This window comes from Gopherus evgoodei, chromosome 24 (genome assembly GCF_007399415.2).
Source record: "Gopherus evgoodei ecotype Sinaloan lineage chromosome 24, rGopEvg1_v1.p, whole genome shotgun sequence".
Taxonomy (NCBI): domain Eukaryota; kingdom Metazoa; phylum Chordata; order Testudines; family Testudinidae; genus Gopherus; species Gopherus evgoodei.
In genome coordinates, this window is record NC_044345.1 from 6,540,938 (window position 1) to 6,564,231 (window position 23,294).

The following is a 23,294-nucleotide window of genomic DNA, read 5'->3' on the forward strand; positions in this document are numbered from 1 at the left end:
GATGATTTAAGGTACAATTAACGTCCTCCAAGACACGATGCTAAACGATCATTACATGTCTGTGTTGTACCAGCATGAAATATAATTCATTAAACCAAACATGGAAGGCTGGGGAGAGAGTTGCATTGGGATTGTCAGAAGAACTTAATGATTTAGGAGCATTCTTCTTTGAAAGTCAAAGGGACTTGTGCTCTGAAGTCATGTGGATTTCTTTATATAGATCATCCATATTCTGACTGTTTGAATTTATTCTCAATCATTATATACACTCCTGTGCCATTGGAATGCAGAGAAATTCTACAAGAAATGTTGCACCCCCTGTAGATTCTTTAACTCACAAATCTAGTATCTATCACCACAGCACATCCTCCTGGGAGGCGTTCCTCACTGGACATAACCAAGATACTATACCCAGTCACTGCAGCACTGCACTGGGCATCAGCCTTTGGACCAGTGTGTCAGGATTTTGTTCTACTTTTTTTATTAAAATGATCTTTGCTGAGTATCTGCTTTTATCTTCCTTAGGTAAAACGTCTGCATTAAGCTGTGGATTTGAGAAAACAGCCTCCTCAGCAGGACATCAGTGTTGAATATCTGTGATATGTTTGGAAACTTTTGCTGGATTTTAAGTGCATTTCCATTCACTTGTACAAAGTTATAGCAGGGGTTTTTTAGCATTTAGACTGCAGAGCATAGATGTTATCAGATTAAATAATTTCTATTGGTGAGCTACCCAGTCCATCTGGGGCAGTTGGAGACCTGATGGAAACTGACTATAACGATATTTTATTTCTCCAGTGCTAGGAGTGCAGTTATTTCTGCACCAGACTCAGCGGATCCAGTTTGTTGAAGTTAATGACTCCGCAAAGATCCACTGTTCTTCCACAGAAAACCTGGAAGGAGGAAGTAGCATGTTTTGGTATTTGAGAAGAGAAGGCGAGAAACCCACCTGCATTAAACACTGTTTGGATGATCAAAATGTAGGTAAATTTGTTTGCAAACACGAGACACACAGCTCGACGCTGGAAATCAGCAACGTCCAGAAGACTGAGTCTGGCATTTACTACTGTGCATATAGATACAGCAGCTACCTGATCTTCGGGAATGGAACCACACTGATTGTTGGAGGTAAGGAACCGTAGAACTTGTTTAAGGAGACTAATAATTGATTGACAAAGCATATTTCATGTTCCCATTAAAATGTAAGAAGATACGATATTTACTGATGAATGGTTCAAAGAAAAGCATGCTTTAAGTCAAACAGGTCAGCTAAACATTAAATGCTATGGGTATAGAAGGGATATAATACACCTACATTTTATAAGTAAATATGTTAAAACTTGAAAGTAAACTTTTGAAGTTTCTCAGTGACTGTTCAGGGCGTCCAAGAGGGGAATATTTCTAACCTAAGAGCCAGGACTGCATGAAACTATATGTTGAGGTAATGAAATGTTTATAAAAATTTTTAAATTGCACTCAATTTTCCACCTGGCTAATGCAGATACATATTTGCGCTACATCCTAGTTAGTGGTGGTGTGATGATTTATTATCTCCTTCTTCAATAGATGTGTATCTTTGAATTAATGTCTTAGTGACAGTGTTGTTGTAGCTGTGTTGATCTCAGGATATTAGAGAGACAAGGTGGGTGAGGTAATATCTTTTATGGGACCAACTTCTGTGGCTGAGAGAGACAAGCTTTCGAGCTGACGCAGAGCTCTGAGTAAATTCCCAGACCTGAAGAAGAGCTCTGTGGGAGCTCAAAAGCTTGTCTCTCTAACCAGAGGAGTTGGTCCCATAAAAGATTTTACCTCACCCACCTTCTCTTAGTGAAAGATTTGACATCTTTAATCAGACTGCAGCTCATCTGACTATCACACTGAATTCTCCACCTCCTTCTGCTCAGACAGTTATACCAACAGCAGCTGGGTGATGCTTCTGGTCCCATTTCCATGGGGCAGTCAAGTCACTGGGACAGCGAATCTGGCCTGTGTGATTCATGGAGTGTCCAGCCTAGTCCATGTTTCCTGGAGTGTTTCTGGGGAGCTGCAGGAACAGCGGCTGACACACTCATTGAAAGCAAAGGATGGATCTTTAACGCTCATAAATCACATCAGCGTCCCCATGGACACCTGGACCAGTGGGAAGAATTTCACCTGTGAAGTCAAATTCAACTCTTCTGGCACCAGTGTGAAGAAAAGTACCAGGTATCTTACAGGTGAGTGATATGATATTTGAAACCAAGGGAGACTCAGTTGTAAAATATGTGTAAAATGACCACAATTAGAGCTACTTCTATGTAATTTTCCGTTTCAGAAAGCTGGAATATTTTATGTCTTATTTAAAATAGGCAGATTTGTGGAGAATTTGGGAAAGCTAAACTGAGACAGTAGAGGGCCAGCAAGACAATGTAGGTCTGATTTCTAGAGCAGCTTTCACCCAGACTGTACCTATAAAGAATTAAATAAGAACAACTACTGGGGAGAGTGGAATTAAAACCAAGGATTTAATGAAAAGGTGCAAAAAAGATTCTCTCACTCGACTGGTGTCAGCTTCTTCCACAGTCCATCCCAGCGGGTGTGTGCCACAGACAGTGCGCTACGCAGTGGCAATTTTCCTGGTGGTGTTGATGGTGTCTCTGAGCCTGGCCTGGAGTCACTGCTGTTCTAATCCAGGTAATCAGCACACTACAGTCCGTCCTGGGTGTGGAGACGTAGCAGCAGCCCTGTTAATAGTGGGGCTGATTTCTCAGAAAATGACAAAATTAGAAAACAGCTCTACCATCCCTTCTCTTTGTCCTGACTGACCATTTATTCCTTCCGGCACTCCCGTAACACGGCAGTTCCTCCACAGAGACGAGTGCTGTATTCAGCCAGGCTCTGAGCTTGGAACTGCTATTGTATCTGATGGCTGAACACCCTATTTCTATCATTTATCATTTGCATTATTGCACAGGGCAAACTTCTGCCTCAAATAAGCAGGTGAAACTCCCATGGGAATCTCTGGGCAAATTGAGTTGGGATGTGACCAGTGATGTAAATTACACAGCAGAGGACTGGTTAGCCCCTCAGTTGTAAATGCACAACTCTCATTAAAGGGCAAGATAATCTAGGCCTGGGTATAAATTGGGTGAAAAAAACCTTTAATTTCCTTTATTGAGTCATTGACCGAGTCTTGAAAATGAGTGAATTTAGGATGCAGATGGTTCCAATGCCCTTGTAATTCTGCTAAGCCTGGATTTGGCCTTTTCTGTCAGTTTTGGAAATTCAGCAAAAGCGCGAAAGCCACAGACTCAGAGGAGTTATCGGGTACCTGAAAAACTGTCTCAATCCTAAACTCCCTTTTCAGCCAACTGCTGGACTTTGAAAACAAGATTCCCTTGATCGTTTCAGTGCTAATGGCATGCGCTGTTTGGATAATGGAATTTTAAATAAAGCTTAACAGTCTGTTTGTAAATGTAACTGGACGATTGGCCACAACATAGCCAAAAAAAGATGATTTTTTTCACACTACCTCCTAGCACTGGAATATCATTGGTCTGAGCATTGGAAACTCACCTGTGACAATTAGTCTGGTCCCATTCCCAAAGTTGGGCTGTAGATACAGAAAGGCTGAGAGACCACAGTAAAAAACCCCTGAGTCGTCTCTTTGCACATTACTGATGAGCGGAAGAAAACCTGTTTTGTTGCAGTGCTCACATTACTCGAATATTTTCCATCGGAAGGTGCAGACTCAAAACTCTGGTAAATCCATTGCAAACTTCCATCCTGTTGTTCCTTGTACCACATAATCCTTCCTTCTACTTTAGAAGAGTGACAGTCCAGCTGTGCAGTCTGTCTAGGGGACCGCCACAACTGTGCTGGGCTTTGCAGGATTTGTATCCCTTCTTCCGCGGCAGCCACTATACAGGGAAGGAAAGGAGTGTGTTAATACATTGAGCCCTGGACTAGGCTGGGCTTTTGCAATACACTATATAGAGCAGAGGATCCAAGAATAACCCATATTTGTTAAAGATTTATTTTAATTTTTCTCTATTTCTAGCCATTTGTTTTCTTAGGATTCATGTAGCCTGTGTGGGAATTAATGCAATGTAACAACATCAGAGTTTAGAACCAAGGGCTACAGATTTCCTGTTTTCTTCCCTAATCACCGGGCTACACATTCCCACTCATGCGTACCCAGATCAGTGATTAAAACCCTAAAATTTTACTAAATTTTACATGGGGGAGGCATTTGTTATCATAGCCCTTTGTGTTTCAAATTCTCCTTTTGATTATTCTGCTTAAAAATACATCAGCCTGTGTTATACAACAGCATAGGGGAAAAAAGATTTTGCACTACATTCCAGGATATTATCCAGAAACAGAAACTCTTTTCAAGGTTAATATGTGGAATCCAAGTTTCTTTAAAAACAGAATATTTCATCTCTTCTCTTAAGATTTCAGCTGATGAACTAAAAGATGTGACTCTCTCTCTGACCAGGTCAGTGTTAGCACTTCTTAGAATTGCAGAAGGTTCTTGGGCAGAAAATTGTTTGTAGTACTGTAGAAAATAAGCATGAAATAAATCAGACTAAAATACTTACTGTGCAGATAGACTAAAGTATCCCAACTATCTGGTGGGACATCTTGTGCCTTTCTTCAGTAATGAACAGATGATGCTGTGAGACAGACAGACGTCTGCTAGCTAATGGATCTCTTGATGAAAGACTTTGTCACGTGGAGAGGAAAATGTTCTATTTCCTCTTGTAGATCTGTGGGGCAACATGCATGACAAAAGAAGAGGGTCAGGAGCTATTGATAGACCCATTCAAAACCTGCTCTGAGAACCAGCAGAGCAAACCTGGGGGGAAATATTCCTTTGCCTCTAAAATCTATTAGAGAAGAAATTCAAGATCAGACTGGGTAAGAGAATGGTGTGTGTATAGTGCAATCTGCTGCATTATAGTTGGATCCCATAACAAGACCCTCTTCTGACTGCTATTCAGGTGGAATATTGTCTATGCTTCAGAGATGCATAAGGTCAGATGGGATTAGCATCAATAACACAGAGGTGTATGAAAACTGTTAAACTTGTGGTTTATCCTTTTAAATTTCAGGGGATTTTCCTGGCCCTGCTTGCTGCCTCTAGGGAAGTGTACAATCTAGCAGATGTCAGTCTGGAAAGAGCCAGCCTAGAAAAAGGTGGATGAATTTTGCCTCGTTGCCTTAGGGAGCAGCCTGCTTCGTCTCTCTCTGGTTTTGGTTACCGTGTGTTATGCTGGATTTTAAGAATAAAAGTAATGTTAGGTTACAAACTTTCAGCAAGAGTATTTGATGGTTTTTATGTCACAAGCAAACCAATCACCAAGAGGCAAATCGGATGGAGGCCCAGGTTCCCCCCCAAGATTTCAGCAAAGGATGGAGGAAACCAAGAAACAAGTTCCCTGGTCACCCTGGAAGTGGGGAAATTAGCAAAAATACAACTTAGCTTTTACTGTGGGCTTAAGGAAAAGGCTGAGAGTGGAGCCCACTGGGTAAGGAATGGATGATGGGGCTAAAACATGAAAGTGTGGTGAAATTACCCCATTTGGGAAAACTTGGGTCAAAATGTACTTTTAGGACACTTATTTCAGGTATGTGCATGATACACACTCCTTAGCGTAATGTGCAAAATGCTTTATAGAGAGAACAAAGTGAAATGCCCCCTAAGAGATTCTAAATCCATCCCCTCTAGACAGTTATCACCACGCAGTCTAGAATACGGCCGTCTCTGTGGATCATCTTTACTTGGACATTAAGGCTGAGAGTTACAAAGCCCCATCAGGGATTTGGTTGCCAAACTCACATTAACTGTGCATCCAAATTGCCCTTTCAAACCTCAGCCTCAATAAAACCCTACTGGAAATCAGGGCCAGAGCCTCTGCTGAGCCCACTCTCCTGGTATCCCAAGTTGGTCTTCAGGCCATTTATAAGATGGCCCTGCCTGGAGGCTGTTCTAAACTACACCAGCAGGTCATGACTCCTAAGGAACCATTTGCCAACTGGGAAGACCCTGAGTACAGAATGCTCCGGCCACACCCCACATGCCAAGGGCTGTTGGGCTGCAAGGGCTGGTTCTGCTGCCTTTACACCCCCGGCACGTGCAGCCAGTTCCTGCTCCCTTGGTGTCATGGGAGCAGCACAAAGAGACCGGGTGGGGTCCGGGTCTGACCCGTGTCTCATTGGAACCCTAGTTCCAGGGGAAGCTGAATGTGGTGAAAACACCTCTCCTGGTCTAACTGGTTCATTGGGACTTCAGCACATACTTGAAAAAGACAGTGCAGTTGTCAAGGTGCTAACTAGGCACTCAGGGGTCCCCTGATCAAACCTTGCTCTGCCATAGGCTCCCTGTTTGACCTAGGGCTGGTCATTTACGTCCCGACAACTCTCAAGGGATTTAAGTATCTTAGTCCCTGTTGAAAGTGGGACTCTGCCTCCCGAGTCACTTCAGAGCTTTTGAACATGTTACCCCAAGTCTCTCTGGGTCTCAGTTCCCCAGCTGTAAAATGGGGATAATTCTTCATACCTCACAATGGGGTGATCAGGATGAATAAGTACATAGAGATGTGAAAAGAGCTTTGATGAACTGGCAGCCTGGTGCCATAGACGTGCCTGGTACAGGTGCATTGGCATCATCCCATACAAAGTTCCTATGGTCTAGCCAAATCAGCTTAGCTAGAACTAATTCTGCTGCAATTTTGACACAGGGCTCATGGGGGTCACATGAGTAAAGTCCAAGACCCCTGCAGCTGTGGCTCATGGGTGGGTGGGGCTTGGCCCAACTCCCGAGTGAGTTGTGACCCCTTTTGTTTGGTTGCAACGCTAATCAAACTTGGCCTTCTGCACCTACGTCCCCATCTACTGAGGGGCAGACCCCCCCCAGATCTGAGTGGTGCAGTGAGCATGTGGGCCAGGTCGCAATACCTGGAACTGGGAGCTGCCCCCCCACACACACACACAGCCAGGAGCAGCTGCTGTAGGGTGAGTGCAGGGTGTGTTCACTTTTCTGTCACCCACCACACAGATTCCCTGTTATCCTACCTTCTGTGCCAGATAATTGTTTTCCTGCACCTCTGCTGTGAAATTTATTTAAATTGTCCCTGATAACATTGCAGCCTTAGCTATAATTATAACAGAAATTTAGCCATATTGGGGCAGACCCGGGTCTATCGTGCAGTGCACACATACCTTTAGGCACACTGGAAAATTACACCCTGAATACTATTGCCTCCAGTCCCACTCCATGGGTACAAATTCACCTGACACTGGATCTGCTCCAATACAAATCTATTAAAAGCCAAGAGAAAGCAACTGTAATTATTTGCATTGGTTTTGTTTCTACAGTAAGTTTTACACAAACAAATTAAACCCGATCTTAAAAACCCACAGGCTGCAAGACAAAAACCACCAAGGAAATGAGATGAATTGCTGCACAGGAGCTAAATCTTTCAAAGAAGGTTCAGAGCCAGCTGCTTGGACAGTTATACTTGGTTTTGTGGTCAGTTTCAAGCCATTCATTTTGCCACCTTTGTTTTGTTTGTTCCGCTAGCAACGCACTTGGGCTGTTTGCTTGTTCAGGTCTCTCTCCCAGCTTTTGGACATGGAAATTGCTCCCCCAGTTCAGCTGTAGAGGAAATGGTTGGAGCAAAGGATAAGCAGAAGAGTCCATGAAGTAAACACAAAAATAAATTTCCCTTTGAGTAGTGTGAAAAAATGCAATTTCATGGCATAAACTGTATTGCTGAGGAATTCTCCACTGGGCAGTGTTTCCTAATGGATAGTGCACAGGCCTGCAACCTGGGATCTATTCCTGGCTTTACTACAGCATGATCTTAAGTCACTTCCTGCCTCAGTTTCCCCATCTGTAAAATGGGGATAATGATACTGACCTCCTTTGTAAAACACTTGGAGATCTGTTTATGATAAACTCAGAATTGTTATTATAAATGAGGCGCCAAACAAAATGCGAAGGTATCAAAGCCATCCCAATCCCAGGATTAATCATGGTGTATTGTGCGGCATGAAGTCTTTGCAGCGCATCTACGATGCCCCTTTCAGCCCCACAAACTCTGGGCTAACAAGACCAGACCCTGCGTTCCTGGTGCACCCAGCACTATTCCACTCAAATCAAAGGAAATTTGGGGTGTGGAAAAATGCAGGGTCAGAAACTGCACAGTTTGGAGGCAGGTGACAAAGCTTGAGCTGTTCTGGAGTCTGGCGATTCACTCACAGGGATTTCCTGCTCTCATTTCTCAAGCAAGCCGTGCTGTGAGCATTCAGGTTTCTCAGGAGTTCATCACCCCTGGGTGGAGCCTCATTTTGAGAAGAGCCTGGCTCCCATTCCGGGTACGTCTACACTGCAGCTGGGAGCGGAGCTGCTCAAGCCAATGCGCTAATAAATAACTGAGTGGCTGTGGTGGCACATACAGCGGCTCAGCTACCAGTCTGAGTACAGTTATGCCTGATCACCTGGGTCTGTACTTGAGTGGTTAGCCCAGGCCACTGTGGCCACGCTGCTATTTTTCGAGCGCTGGCTTTGCTCAGCTGGCACGTGTCCGTCTGTCCTCCCTCCCAGCTGCAGAGTAGAGGCTCAATCAGGGTACGTCCACACAGCCAGGAAAACCCCACAGCAGCAAATCTCAGAGCCTGGGTCAAATGACTCAGGGTCACAGAGCTAAAAGAAGCAGTGTGGACATTCCCGCTTGGGCTGGAGCCCAGGCTATGACACCCAGTGACGGGGGAGAGTCTTAGGGCCAGGGCTGCAGCCCGAATGGGAACATCTACACTGCTATTCTTAACCCCATCGCACAAGCCCCATGACCTGAGTCATTTGACCCAGGCTTTGAGACTCACTGCTGTGGGGTGTTTTTTTGTTTGTTTGCAGTGTAGATGTAACCTCAGGGACTGATATAAGGGCTAGATTTTCACAAGTGCTCAATGCATTGGGTGCCTATTGGGCACCGATCTCTTGAGTATCCAGCCATAAGTGTTCCAATGGGAGCGCAGAGGCCTCTTCAAAATCATGTTGTTAGTTAGGTGCCTAATGGCAGCTGGTCTCTTAAAAAAGCTGGCCCCAGTTGTGGGTGCTGAACCCTTGGGAAAATCATTTGCCATAGGCAGCAGGTACAATGCTGTCTGCACAATCACACCTTTAACCAGTGTCGTATGCAATAGCCTGACCTGTCAGGAAGCCCTGGTACATGCTGTCTCAGTTCAACATCGAAGCACGTCCAATATAATCTCCAGCATATTCTACATTGTGCCATGTCCATGTTATTTTATTATCCTGAATCATAACAATGGATTCATGTTTGTGTAAAATGCAGCAACAGGCGATAAGAAATAGTTTGTCCCCAAAGAGTTCTTTAAAACAAAAAAAAAACAACCCCGTTCAAAGCATCTATCAGCACAGCACATCCCCCAGGAAGTGTTTGTCACCAGGATGTTAGACCTTTCCACTTGAGCAGCGTACCAGACGGGTGCTTTTAGATTTCATCTTTCATGATATTGTTTATTACAATCATGCTGTTCGCCAAGTATCTGCTTTTGTCTTTCATGGGTAAAGCTTTTGCATTAGTCATTGTGTTAAGGTTTGGAATTGAGAAAGGAGCCTCTTCAATAGGACGTTGGCTTTCATGATGTCTGGTAGCTTAGGACAGTTCTGCTGTAGTTGAGATGCTCTTCATTCATTTGTGTACAGCTTTAGTATAATTTCCAGTGCACTGGCTGTAGGGCAGTAATATCATCCGATTGCTTCCAGTCTTATTCTGATCTATCCAGTTTATTTAGGGCAGATCACGATCTGCTGAAAATTGACTCTAACAACACAACCTCTTTTCTTCCTACAGTGTTACGAGTGTAGGGATATCTGCACCAATTTCAGCCGTTCCTGTTTGTGAACATTAATGATACAGCAAAGATCCAGTGCTCTTCCAAAAAACAATTTGTAGCAGGAGGGATAACAGCTCAGTGATATAGGAAACAAGAAGGTGAGGCCCCCATGTTAATTAAGAGATGCTCAGATCATCAAAATGTAAATAAAGTTGCTTGCATATCGGAAGGACACAACTTGACCCTGGCAATCTACAATGCCCAACAGAATGACTCGGGGGTTTATTACTGTACCGATTCGGACATCATCATCTTGACTTTTGGCAACGGATCCACCCTGATTGTTGGAGGTAAGAAAACAGAACTGGATGATTAGGAAGGAAGTGGAATGACAATGCTGACGTTCATGTGCATGTTAAAACGTAAAAAGCTGCTGTGATTGTTTATCGAAGATTGAATTGTTAGAGGACAGACTGTCTGAAACCAAAAAAGAGCAAGTAAACTCTAGCTGCTGAAAGAACAGAAAAAATGTATTTTGTGCAATCAAAAATATGAAATTCATGAAAATGAACTCTGAAAGATTTTCTGTGTTCAGGGCACGTGCTAGGAATATTTTTAACCTATGAGCCATATTTTAATTAAACAATATTTTGAAATTGGGAAATGTTCTTAGGACTGCCTCAGTTTCTAAAATAGCACAGAGTTTCCATTCTTCTAAGTGCAAATATGTGTTCAGTTAGGGCTGGATTTCATTTCACTTGTCAGTTTCTTCATATTTTCCTATTGTACAACACATTTTTCCTTTGAGCTATTTTCATCTCGTACAATTAACCCCCTGAACCAAACTGCAGCTCAGCTGAGCATCACACTGGACTCTCTGCTTTACTCTGCAGACAGTTACACCACCAGCAGTTGGGTGCTGCCTCTGGCTCCATCTCCCCACAGCCTCCTCTCCCCTGGGACGGCTGATCTGGCTTGCGTGGTCCATGGAGTTTCCAACGCAGTCCAAATTTCCTGGAGTATTTCTGGGGATCTGCAGGAACAGGGGCTGCTGCGTTCGCTGAAAGCAAAGGATGGCTCCTTGGTGTTCATAAATCACATCAGCGTCCCTGTGGCCACCTGGACCAGTGAGAAGAATTTCACCTGTGATGTTAAATTCAACTCTTCTGGCAAGAGTGTTAAGAAAATTGCCAGGTATATTGAAGGTGAGTGATTCTATGTTAGGGTGTGGGAGTAGAGGGGAGTCAGATCGATAGCCCAGTGAGGGGCCTGGTCCATGATTGGGACTCCGAGGCACTATGATAATTATGATGGTAATTAGACATGTAAAATGTCCATGGTCAGAGTGACTTTAATGCAGTTTGTAATTAGAGAAAGTTGTGAAATGTTGGGTAATATGTAGGAGCAGGCAGAGCTGCTGAGAACTTTAGGGAAGGAGGAAAAGGGAATTGCTGTGCTCACAGACAGTGATTTTCAATAGAAATTGTCACACCAGCCGTAGCTGTAAAGCACCCTACAGAGCTAAATGACGACCAGTGTCAGAGGGATAAGGGAACAGAGGCACTTGAGGGTGCAGAGAGCTGTTTACTGGTGAGACGTAGAGAGGTGATGAGGTGAGGAGAGAGCTACAGTGAGGATTTTGTAGATGGTAGAAGGTGCAGAGAAGATTCTGATTACAGGAGAAATCATTGGCCTAATGTCACGGGTACAACAGAGAGACTGAAAGGTGCTGAAGGCTCCTGTAGCCTCACTCATTGGGGTAAGGCCCAGGGTGAAGTGGGGATCAGGAGGAAAGAGCTGGATGTGGTGGCATCACAACCCTCTTGGCTCGAGTCAGCCACTTACTTGTGTCTGTTTTTTAGCTTCCTCCACAGCCCCTGCCAGCGAGTGCTCACATTACATTGTGCCCCTTGCTGCTGGAGCTGGTCTGCTGCTGCTCCTGGTGTCTCTGAGTCTCATCTGGATCCTCTGCCCATCCACACTAGGTAAGAAACACAGCCCAGCCCAGACACCCTCCCGCAGAGAGAAATCCTAATCCCCTGCTTGTAACTGTCCCATCAAACACATGAACATGCTGCAAATGTCATAACTGCCAGCACTGATCTCAGAATGTTTGTTTTCTGAAACTTGAATTTCCTGTGTCGGGAAAACGGCTTTGTTCTCTGTGACAAAGGGAGCGATGTAGAAAGGCTTCTACTGCCCATGGCCCACGCACCTTGTCTATAGTTCACAAAGAGCAGTAGCCTTTCTGATGAGCCTCTCTACATGTGCCGTGCAGGGTGGTGCCCTGTGCACCCACAGCTTGGATGCACCATTAGTCAATGAACTACAGATTGGGGAGTGACTGTGGAGGAGGAACTTTTACTGTTGTCTTTTTTGTTCCAGGATTGAAGCCCAGGATCTCAGCACCCCCAGCTTCCGAGGAGCACCAGGTATGGCTCTTTGCAAACTATCTCTGTCGAAATCAATGTGTCTCAGGCATTTCTTATCCATCAACTTCATACATTTAGCACTTACACTGATTGATCTGGAAGGAGGAGGTGAAAGTGAGGTCTAGCTGTTGGAGTAACAGGAAGGGAGGAGGGATTCTTACTGTGAGCTTTTATACTAACTTACTGATAGTCACTTACAGCTCTGTGACTCAGTTTCCCTGTATGTAAACAGTGGCTAACTTACTGTGCAAGGATGATGGGAAGTTTGAAGTTTTATTGGTTCTGACTGTGCCCTTTACAGGGTTTTTGTGTGGTACTGGGAACATTTTTGGCACTTAAAAGATAAAGAATTATAACAAATTATATTTGAAGATTTTCCAGTGACAGATGCTGTGGCCCTGATCCAAAGCTCAGTGACCTCAATAGGAGACTGTGCATTTATATGGGGTTTGGCTCTGGCAAAATATTATCAACAGGTGAGTTCTTAAAGTCAGAATCCAGCCCTGGTTTCCATTCTGATAACATCCACAGTTTAAAGGACAAGCAGGAGAATCAGAGATGAGAGGGGATTTTTCATCAGGCTAACGCTAAACTCACTTGGAGGTTCGGTTCTGTCTCAGCCTGCCCCCCTTCATTTTACAAGGAAGGGGGCTCATTTTACTATTTGTCGCCAAACAGGGTGGAATATTATACGCTCATCTGGATTTTGATTCACGGAATCCCAATGGGTGCACGATGCAGCGATCGGCCAGAGGGAAACATCTAAAACTCTGAATTGTCTATGAGGGGAATCCACATGTGGGAACTGTTGGCTGGTTCTCTGCTGATCAGACATAGGAGCTGGAAGAAGGCTCTGTCCATCTGTCACCTTTCTTTTTGTATTTTCTCCACTTCTCTGTTTAGTATACAAAGATCAGATGATCCACACAGAGTCCAGCCTCATCAGGTGGGAAATCTCCTTTTGGGATATAAAGGCATCGTGGTGTAGATGACTTTACACGTCAGTTGTATTAGGTTGGAAGCTCTTTGGGGCAGGGACTGTCTCTTTGTTCTGTGTTTGTGCAGTGCCTAGCACAGAGGGGCTCTGGGCCATAACTGGGGCTCCTGGGAGCTAAAGTAACACAATCATCATCATCCTCCCCCAAGTGCAGAGGGACCCAGACTCAGCTGAACGGCTGCAGGTTCCTTGCACAGTGAGGCTGGATGGCAGGAGCCTGCAGAGAGGACATGCAGCCCCTGTATTCGCCACAGTTCCCAGCTCCCCTGATCCTCAGCAGGCAAATGCTCCCTTTGTAACGTTACATGGACATGCAATGGGATTGTGAAGGGGAAGGATGGAAGTGGGAGGGGCTGGGAGAGATGAGACTCTCTCCCCAGGCCAGGGCTGGAGCTGCTACTCCAGTGTTTGCTCTACAGCAGTGTTCCTCAATGACCAGACCGTGGACCAGTGCCGGTCCTTGAGATCTCCGTGACACAGTTTAGGAAGGCAACAAGCCGGTTCCTGGTATCAGAAAGGTTGAGAAATGCTGGTGTGGAGGCTGCTTCTTTCCCCATGGGCGAGCTGTCATTCTATATATCACTTATTAAAAACAGACGGCGTCTCCACTAGTGATTTCCGTGTTTTGCCTTTTTTACCTGTTCCATGCGTCAATCTCAGCTTATCGGGTAATAAGAAAGGGGACCTCTTAAATTCTTTGGGCTGGATTCTGCTCTGGTTTACAGCAGTGTAAATCTGGAGGAGTTCTGTTGCAGTCAGTGGAGTGATTCTGGATTTACTCCGGTGTCCCTGAGAGCAGAATCTGTCCCTTTTCATCCCACTTAACATCTGTGTTTCTTTGATGGATGATACAACAAATGTGCTACACCTCACTTGTTAGACACACATCTCTGCATATGATAAAGACTCTTTTAAAGGACTCTTTTAAATTTGTTCTCCATGTCCACAAGAAGTAATGGGCTTAATCTGCAACAGGGAAGATTTAGGGTAGATATTTGGGAAAAGTTTCTAACTCTAAGGGTACTTCAGCTCTGGAACTGGCTTCCAAGGGAATCTTCATCGCTGGAGGCTTTGAAGAGCAGGTTGAACAAACACCTGTGAGGGATGACGCAGGTTTACTCATCCAGACCCCTGTGCTGAAGCAGAACCTGGATGACTTTTCAAGGTTCCTTCCAGTCTGACACGTCTATGATTCTCTGAGTGCCAATAAAAATTGAATGACTAAGGGCCTGAATCTGATCTCAGGTTACTGAACCCAACAGGGCTGCAGGAGGGCCCAGATTTCCATTGAGCTTTCAAACTAAGGTCATGAGTAGACGGTGACTTGAAGTCACTGAGAATGTTTTCAGCAGGACGAGAGCAGCTGGCTCTGGTTCCTTGGCCAATATCCCATGTATATAATTTCTAGAGCTGGTCAGGTCTTTAGAAGGAACATTTCTTTGTCAGAAAATGCCCATTTGTTGAAATGAAGGGTTTTTTTCATGGGAAAAGAGTCAGTTTTGATGATTTTTGACATGTATAAAAAATTTCAAAATTGAAAAATTCCTGTTCTCCAGTTCAAAATGACGTATTGCTGAGAAGTGTAAGCTAATTATATTTGAAACTTAACATGGTCAAAATTTTATATCATCAAAATTGAAAGGAAACATTTCAAAAATATTAACAAAAACACTTCCTTTCACACAATCCAAAAATGATTTTTGGTTCTAGGAAAATTTTTGAGATTTTAACTTTTCATCCAGTTTGAGATGGAAAAATTTTTCGATATCTTGAAAATTTTTGTGCGATGGGAAGTTTTCTGCCCCAGCCTGGTAATTACATGAGTGTAAAATTGCTCCTGTAGCTGCAGTTGGCTACATTGAGCCTTTTCACTTCCTGCCCTAGGGCTCTGTGCAGTGCTGCTGTGGGACTGTCAGACAGCTGCCTCGCCCCACCTCCACCGTGCATGAAGCTATTTCCATATACAGTGTAAGGGCCCAATCCTGTAAGGGGCTGAGGCACCTGCTGTGACATGCTGAGCACCTGCCACACTCTGCAAAGTCAAGGGGAGTGGTGGGTGCTCAGCTGCTGTTAGGATCAGCAGCTGCCTTCAGTTCCTTAGAGCACATTGTAAAGCATTGCGCTGGGATCCCTAGAGCAGTAAATAGGGCTTTGTGCCATTGTCAGTCAGTCTGTTACTGGGAGGGTTATAACAGGCCCTTACAGGACCTGGGCTGGGCAGACACTGTGCTCGAATAGCATTATGATTTCTGCGGGCTTATCTGTACGACCTGACAACAGTCAGCTCCTTAAAAGTGAGCCTGGGTACCTGATTCTCATTAGCACTATGTCCCTTTCCACCATGGTAACGCGCAGGGGCCTGGAAGTGGGTGTGACGTGAGTTTAATTTCTGCTTCTCTTTACATTGGTGCAAAAGGGAAGCTGTGTCATTGTGAGTAATGCCCTTGGGCTAGAAGTCAGGCAGAATCTTGGCCGGTCCAGTCGCCTTCGTCCGCCAAACTCCTGCTTCCATTTAATATTTCTTCAGGGAGGGACTGCAGGATTTAGCCCAGGTAGCTCCACACCCATGAGGGAGAGAGGGAGGGGAAGGAAGGAAGATGGTCCCCAGCATTAGAGAGCTGCCGGGAAGGAGTTTGTGACAGATCGATCCCCACTTTGCCAGGGGAGCTGCAGCCAGTCCGTGCAGCCTCACAAGTGGGGTTGAGGCTAAGGAGAGCTGGCCAAGTCACCTAGGGAATCTGGTCTTTTCTGAGCCAATCGCTCTAATCGCTAGCCCACATTGCCCTCTATTGTCAGCTGTTTCAGAAAGGTCACTGACAGATGCACTTTTCTTCTCTCTTCCTGCTTTGTGCAGCCAAAGGCAGCTTTCTAACCAGCCCCATTCCACCCATTTTTAGCCAGTTTATCGATAGATCCAAAGGGAGACAGGGAGGTGCTTATCTTCCACTGACCTCAGTAGGACTGAGGCCTCTAACCCTCTTAGCCATGTTTGAAAATCTCACCAGGCACCTCTCTGCATTTATAGACACTGAAATATTATTTGGCCCTAAGTCAGTTTTTAAAATGGGACTTGGACACTTTTGAAAAGTGTATAACTTATTGTCTTATTTCTCAGACATGTCAGAGCTTTCAGCTTGATGATTTAAAGTGCTATTAATGTCCTCCAAGATGAGACTCCCAAATGATTGTTACAGGCAAATTTTGTAGCACCAAGAAATACGGTACAACAATGGATCGAACATGGAAGGCCGGGGAGAGATTTAGCTTGGGATTGTCAAAAGAACTATGTGATTTAGGAGCATTTTCCTTTGAAAATCAATGGGGGGATTTGACAGCTGCTTTCAGCTACCTGAAAGGGGGTTCCCAAGAGGATGGATCTAGACTGTTCTCAGTGGTAGCAGATGACAGAACAAGGAGTAATGGTCTCAAGTTGCAGTGGGGGAGGTTTAGATATTAGGATATTGGATATTAGGTTGGTTTGGATATTAGCAAAAACGTTTTCACTAGGAGGGTGGTGAAGCACTGGAATGGGTTACATAGGGAGGTGGTGGAATCTCCTTCCCTAGAACTTTTTAAGGTCAGGCTTGAAAAAGCCCTGGCTGGGATGATTTAACTGGGGATTGGTCCTGCTTTGAGCAGGGGGTTGGACTAGATGACCTCCTGAGGTCCCTTCCAATCCTGATATTCTGTTATTCTAATGGGACTTGTGCTTCCAAGTGATGTGGATTGTTTATATACATCATCTGTGCTCTGGATGGCAAAATTTTTTCTAAATCATTGGAGTACACCTCTGTGCCATTGAAATGCAGAGAAATTCTACAAGAAATGCTGCACCTCCTGTAGATTCTTTACCACGCCCCTCTAGCATCTATCACCACAGCACACACTCCTGGGAGGCGTTCCTCACTGGAAATGACTGAGACACTGGACCCAGTCACTGCAGCAGTGCACTAGGCATCAGCCCTTGGTCTAGTGAGTCAGGATTTTGTCCTAATATTTTTATGACAATGGTCTTTGCTGAGTATCTGGTTTTATCTTCTTTAGGTAAAACTTCTGCATTAAACTCTGGAATTGGGAAAACAGCCTCTTCAGTAGGACACCAGTGTTAAATATCTATGATATGTTCGGAAACTTTTGCTGGCTCTTAATTGTATTTCTGATTACTTGTACAAAGTTAGAGCAGCCTTTTTAGCATTTTGGATGCAGAGAACAAATATCAGATTAAGTAATTTCTATTGCTGAGCTATCCAGTCCATCTGTGACAGTTGGAGACCTGACGGACATTGACTATAATGATATTTTATTTCTCCAGTGCTAGGAGTGCAGTTATTTCTGCACCAGACTCAGCGGATCCAGTTTGTTGAAGTTAGTGACACCGCAAAGATCCATTGTTCTGCCAAAGAAAAACTGGAAGGAAGTAGAATGTTTTGGTATTTGAGAAGAGAAGGCAAGAAACCCACCTGCATTAAACGCTGTTTGGATGATCAAAACGTAAGTAAATTTACTTGCAAACACAAGACACACAGCTCGACGCTGGAAATTAGCAACGTCCAAAAGACTGAGTGTGGCGTTTACTATTGTGCATATATAGACAGCAGCTACCTGCTTTTCGGGAATGGATCCGCGCTGATTGTTGGAGGTAAGGAACCATAGCTTGTTTAAGGAGACTAATAACTGATTGGCAGATCATATTTCAAGTTCTCAATAAAGTTATAACAAGATACCATAGCTATTGAGGAATGGTTCAAAGGAAAGCATGCTTTAAGCCAAACAGGTCAGCTAAACATTAAATGCTATAGGGGCAGAAGGAAAATAACATTTATTGTTATAAAATATACGTTTAAAAATTGAAAGTGCCAAAAATAAACTATTGAAGTTTCTCTGTGACTGTTCCAGGCACCCAGAAAGGGAATATTTCTAACCTAAGAGTTTTGTTTTCATGAAATAATATTTTGAGTTAATTAAAAGCTTACAAAATTTATAAAATTGTAGTGCAGCTACTTTTGCGCTATATCCTAGTTAGTGGCTGTATGATGATTTAATATTTCTTTCTTCAATACATTTGTTCCTTTGAATTAATGTCTTAGGCCATGTCTACATCTAAAATTTTGCAGCGCTGGTTGTTACAGCTGTATTAGTACAGCTGTATAGGGCCAGCGCTGCAGAGTGGCCACACTTACAGCAACCAGCGCTGCAAGTGGTGTTAGATGTGGCCACACTGCAGCGCTGTTGGGCGGCTTCAAGGGGGGTTCCGGGACGGAGAGAGCAAACCGGGAAAGGAAACCAGCTTCGCCGCGGTTTGCTCTCTGGTCCCGGAGCCACCCAGCAAACCGCAGGGAAGGAGACCTGCTTGCTCGGGGTTCCAGGACCGAGAGAGCAAACCGGGAACGCCGCGGTTTGCTCTCTGGTCCCGGAGCCACCCAGCAAACCGCAGGGAAGGAGACCTGCTTGCTCGGGGTTCCGGGACCGAGAGAGCAAACCGGGAACGCCGCGGTTTGCTCTCTCGGTCCCGGAGCCACCTAGCAAACCGCAGGGAAGGAGACCTGCTTGCTCGGGGTTCCGGGACCGAGAGAGCAAACCGGGAACGCCGCGGTTTGCTCTCTCGGTCCCGGAGCCACCCAGCAAACCGCAGGGAAGGAGACCTGCTTGCTCGGGGTTCCGGGACCGAGAGAGCAAACCGGGAACGCCGCGGTTTGCTCTCTCGGTCCCGGAGCCACCTAGCAAACCGCAGGGAAGGAGACCTGCTTGCTCGGGGTTCCGGGACCGAGAGAGCAAACCGCGGCGAAGCTGGTTTCCTTTCCCGGTTTGCTCTCTCGGTCCCGGAACCCCGAGCAAGCAGGTCTCCTTCCCTGCGGTTTGCTGGGTGGCTCCAGGACCGAGAGAGCAAACCGCGGCGTTCCCGGTTTGCTCTCTCGGTCCCGGAACCCCGAGCAAGCAGGTCTCCTTCCCTGCAGTTTGCTGGGTGGCTCCGGGAATGCGAGAGCAAACCGCGGCGAAGCTGGTCTCCTTTCCCGGTTTGCTCTCTCGGTCCCGGAACCCCGAGCAAGCAGGTCTCCTTCCCTGCGGTTTGCTGGGTGGCTCCGGGACCGAGAGAGCAAACCGGGAAAGGAAACCAGCTTGATTACCAGAGGCTTCCTCCTTCCACGGAGGTCAGGAAAAGCGCTGGTAACTGTCTACATTGGATTACCAGCGCTGGATCACCAGCGCTGGATCCTCTACACCCGAGACAAAACAGGAGTACGGCCAGCGCTGCAAACAGGGAGTTGCAGCGCTGGTGGTGCCCTGCAGATGTGTACACCTTCAAAGTTGCAGCGCTGTAACTCCCTCACCAGCGCTGCAACTTTCTGATGTAGACAAGCCCTTAGTGACAGGTATTAGCTGTGTTGGTCCCAGGATATTAGAGAGAAAAGGTGGGTAATGTAGTATCTTTTATTGGACCAGCTTTGGTTGGTGAGAGAGACAAGCTTTCGAGCTGATACAGACACTCTGGGAAATGACACTCTGAATACATTTCCCAGACCTGAAGAAGAGCTCTGTGGAAACCTGAAAGTTTGTGTTTTTCACCAACAGAAGTTGGTCCAATGAAAGATTTTACCTCACCCACCTTGTCTCTCTGAGTGAAAGACTAACACCTTTAATCAGACTGCAACTTATTTGATGATTACACTGAAATATCACACCTCCTGCTCAGACAGTTATACCAGCAGAAGCTGGGTGATGCTTCTGGTCCCATTTCCACGTGACAGTCAAGTCACTGAGACAGCAAATCTGGCTTGTGTGATCCATGGAGTGTTCAGCCCAGTCCACATTTCCTGGAGTGTTTCTGGGGAGCTGCAGGAACAGAGGCTGACGCACTCATTGAAAGCAAAGGATGGATCTTTAACACTCATAGATCACATCAGCGTCCCCATGGACACCTGGACCAGTGGGAAGAATTTCACCTGTGAAGTCAAATTCAACTCTTCTGGCACCAGTGTGAAGAAAAGTACCAGGTATCCTGCAGGTGAGTGATATGATATTTGAAACCAAAGGAGACTCAGATGTGAAATAGGGGTGAAGTGGCCACAATCAGAGCTGCTTAAACATAACTTTCCATCACAGAAAGCTGGAATATTCTATGTCTTAATTAAAATTTCTTTAGAGAATTTGGGGAAAAGTCATGTGAGATATACAGGCATCACAACACAATGTAGCTTTGATCTCTGCTGCAGTTTTCACCCAGATTGTACATGTGAATCCCTGTAAAGAGCTAAATAATAATAAATACCAGGAGTAAAGGGGAATTGAGAGGCATTTGTAATGAGAGATGTTTTCCAGTGAGATGCACAAAGCGATGGAGAGACAATGAGGTGAGGAGAGACCTAGAGGGAGGATTTTGTAGATAGCAGAAGGTGCAGAGAAGATTCTGATTACAGGGAAAGGAATTCACCTAAGGGAAATGGTGCAACACAGAAGGTGGAAGGTGCTGAAGGCTCCAGTAGCCTCACTCCTCGGGGCTTAAGGCCTGTGGTGAAGTGGGGATCAGGAGGAAAGAGCTGAATGTGGTGGCATCACAACCCTCTTGGCTGAGTCAGCAACTTACTTGTGTCTGTTTTTTTGCTTCCTCCACAGCCCCTGCCAGAAAGTGCTCACATTACATTGTGCCCCTTGCAGCTGGAGCTGGTCTGCTGCTCCTGGTGGTGTCTCTGAGTCTCATCTGGACCCTCTGTCCTTCCATACTAGGTGGGAAACACAGACCAGCCCAGACACTCTCGTGCAGAGAGAAATCCTACTGCCCTGCTTGTAACTGTCCTATCAAACACATGAACATGCTGCAAATGTCACAACTGCCAGCACTGATCTCGGAATGTTTGTTTTCTGAAACTTGAATTCCCTGTGTTGGGAGAATGGCTTTGTTCTCCGTGACAAAGGGAGCGATGTAGAAAGGCTTCTACTGCTCATATCCCAGGCACCTTGTCTATAGTTCACAAAGAGCAGTAGCCTTTCTGATGAGCCTCTCTCCATGTGCCGTGCAGGGTGGTCCCTTGCGCACTCACAGCTTGGATGTACCATTAGTCAATGAACTACAGCCAAGGAGTGACTGTTGAGGAGGAACTTTTACTCTTGTTTTTGTTTGTTCCAGGACTCAAGCCCAGGATCTCAGCACCCCCAGCTTCAGAGGAGCACCAGGTACGGCTCTTTGCAAACTGACTCTGTCTAAATCAATGTGTCTGTCTCAGACATTTCCAATGCATACATTAACTTCATATATTTAGTAATTAAACTGGTTGTTGGAGTAACAGGAAGGGAGGACGGATTCTTACTGATAGTCACTTACTGCTCTGTGACTCAGTTTCCCTGTATGTAAACAGTGGCTAACTAGACTTACAGTGCAAGGATCATGGGAAGTTTGAAGTTTTATTGGTTCTGACTGTGCCCTTTACAGGGTTTTTGTGTGGCACTGGGAACATTTTAGGCACTAAAAAGATAAAGATTTTCCAGTGACAGATTCTGTGGCCCTGATCCAAAGTTCAGTGACCTCAGCAGGACACTGTCCAGTTATGTGGAGTTTAGATCTGGCAAAATGTTGTCAGTAGCTGAGTTCTTAAATTGAGAATCCAGCCCTGGCTTCCATTCTGATAATACGCAGCGTTTATAAGATAAGCAGGAGAATCAGAGATGAGAGGGGATTTTTCATAAGACTAAACTCACATGGACGTTCAGTTCTGTCTCAGCTTGTCCCTTCAATTTTACTAATTGTCACCAAACAGGGTGGAATCTTATACGCTCATCTGGATTTCGATTCGCGGAATCGCAATGGGCACACGATGCAGCGACTGGCCAGAGGGAAACATCTAAAACCCTGAACTGTCTAGTGCAGGGGAATCCACATGTGGGAACTGATGACTGGTTCTCTGCTGATCGGACATAGCAGCTGGAAGAAGGCTCTGTCTGTCTCCATCTCCTTTCTCTTTTATTTTCTCCCCTTGTCTGTTTAGAATAAAAAGGTCAGAAGATCCCCACAGGGCCCAGCCTCATCAGGTGGGAAATCTCCTTTTGGGATATAAAGACATCAGGGTGTAGGTGACTTTACACATCACATGTGTACTAGATTGGATGCCCTTTGGTGCAGGGACTGTCTCTTTGTTCTGTGTTTGTGCAGCGCCTAGCACAATGGGTGCTACAGTAACACAATAATTGTCATCATCATCCAACCATCTGCAGAGGGACCCAGACACAGCTGAACAGCTGCAGCTTCCCTGCACAGACTGAGGCTGGATGGCAGGAGCCTGCAGAGGGGACGTGCAGCCTCTGTATATGCCACAGCTCCCAACTCCCCTGATCCTCAGCAGGCTCATGCTCCCTTTGCAGTAAGGTAACATGGATGTGTGATGGGCTTGTGAAGGGGAAGGATGGATGCAAGAGGAGCTGGGAGGGATGAGAATCTCTCCCCAGCCCAGTGCTGGAGCTGCTTCCTCTGGAGAAGTGTTTCTCCACGACCAGTCCATGGACCAGTGCCAGTCCCTGAGATCTCCCTGACACAGTTTAGAAAGGCAGCAAGCCAGCCCCTGGTATCCAAAGGGTTGAGAAACGCTGCTCTAGCGTCTGCTGCTTTTCCCCAAGGGCAAGATCCACAGAGCCCTATGTTCCAGCCCCTCTGCACCATCTAACGATAACACACGTTACCAATGGCTGGAGCTCTCCTGGTGCCTGAGCCTGCAGGCGCTGCCTGTTTGCATCACAACTTCTTGTTGGTCGAGCTGTCATTTGAACTGTTACTCATTAAAAAGACCCAGTATTGACGTTTGTGTGTCTTGCCTTTTTTATCTGTTCAATGCGTCAAGCTCAGCTTATTGTGTAATAAATAAGGTGACGTCTTAAATTCATTGGGCCGGATTCTGCTCTGGTTTGCAGCAGTGTAAATCTGGAGGAGCTCTGTTGCAGTCAGCGGAGTTACTCTGGATTTACTCTGGAGTCTCTGAGAGCAGAAGCCGGCCCTGTCTATCCCACTTAGCATCTGTGTTTCCCTTGATGGA

General features: G+C 45.5%; 3 protein-coding genes across 8 annotated transcripts; all 3 read left to right on the forward strand.

Moving 5' to 3' along the window:
* Positions 1-393: 393 nt before the first annotated feature.
* On the forward strand, positions 394-5,300 carry LOC115639511 (immunoglobulin kappa light chain-like). Of its 5 annotated transcripts, XM_030542377.1 has the most exons (6): positions 394-525; positions 799-1,128; positions 1,905-2,216; positions 2,551-2,673; positions 4,437-4,480; positions 5,097-5,138. In XM_030542377.1, the coding sequence occupies exons 1-5, from the start codon at positions 489-491 to the stop codon at positions 4,445-4,447; spliced, it is 813 nt and encodes a 270-aa protein (XP_030398237.1). In that variant the 5' UTR covers positions 394-488; the 3' UTR covers positions 4,448-4,480; positions 5,097-5,138. The 5 variants fall into 5 exon arrangements, with proteins under 5 accessions (XP_030398237.1, XP_030398236.1, XP_030398238.1 ...); XM_030542376.1 differs by lacking the exon at positions 4,437-4,480 and having other exon boundaries at positions 5,097-5,300; XM_030542378.1 differs by lacking the exons at positions 2,551-2,673; positions 4,437-4,480 and having other exon boundaries at positions 5,097-5,300.
* Positions 5,301-9,540: 4,240 nt separating this feature from the next.
* On the forward strand, positions 9,541-13,827 carry LOC115639512 (immunoglobulin alpha-2 heavy chain-like). The gene is made up of 6 exons (XM_030542379.1): positions 9,541-9,577; positions 9,867-10,199; positions 10,743-11,054; positions 11,712-11,834; positions 12,235-12,281; positions 12,960-13,827. Exons 2-6 carry the CDS (start codon positions 10,019-10,021, stop codon positions 13,053-13,055), a joined length of 759 nt encoding a protein of 252 aa, XP_030398239.1. The 5' UTR covers positions 9,541-9,577; positions 9,867-10,018; the 3' UTR covers positions 13,056-13,827.
* Positions 13,828-16,943: 3,116 nt separating this feature from the next.
* Positions 16,944-23,060, forward strand: LOC115639510 (immunoglobulin kappa light chain-like). 2 transcript variants are annotated; one of them, XM_030542372.1, is made up of 6 exons: positions 16,944-17,322; positions 17,591-17,917; positions 19,970-20,281; positions 20,890-21,000; positions 21,401-21,447; positions 22,029-23,060. In XM_030542372.1, exons 1-6 carry the CDS (start codon positions 17,280-17,282, stop codon positions 22,122-22,124), a joined length of 936 nt encoding a protein of 311 aa, XP_030398232.1. In that variant the 5' UTR covers positions 16,944-17,279; the 3' UTR covers positions 22,125-23,060. The 2 variants fall into 2 exon arrangements, with proteins under 2 accessions (XP_030398232.1, XP_030398233.1); XM_030542373.1 differs by having other exon boundaries at positions 16,944-17,250.
* Positions 23,061-23,294: the final 234 nt, after the last annotated feature.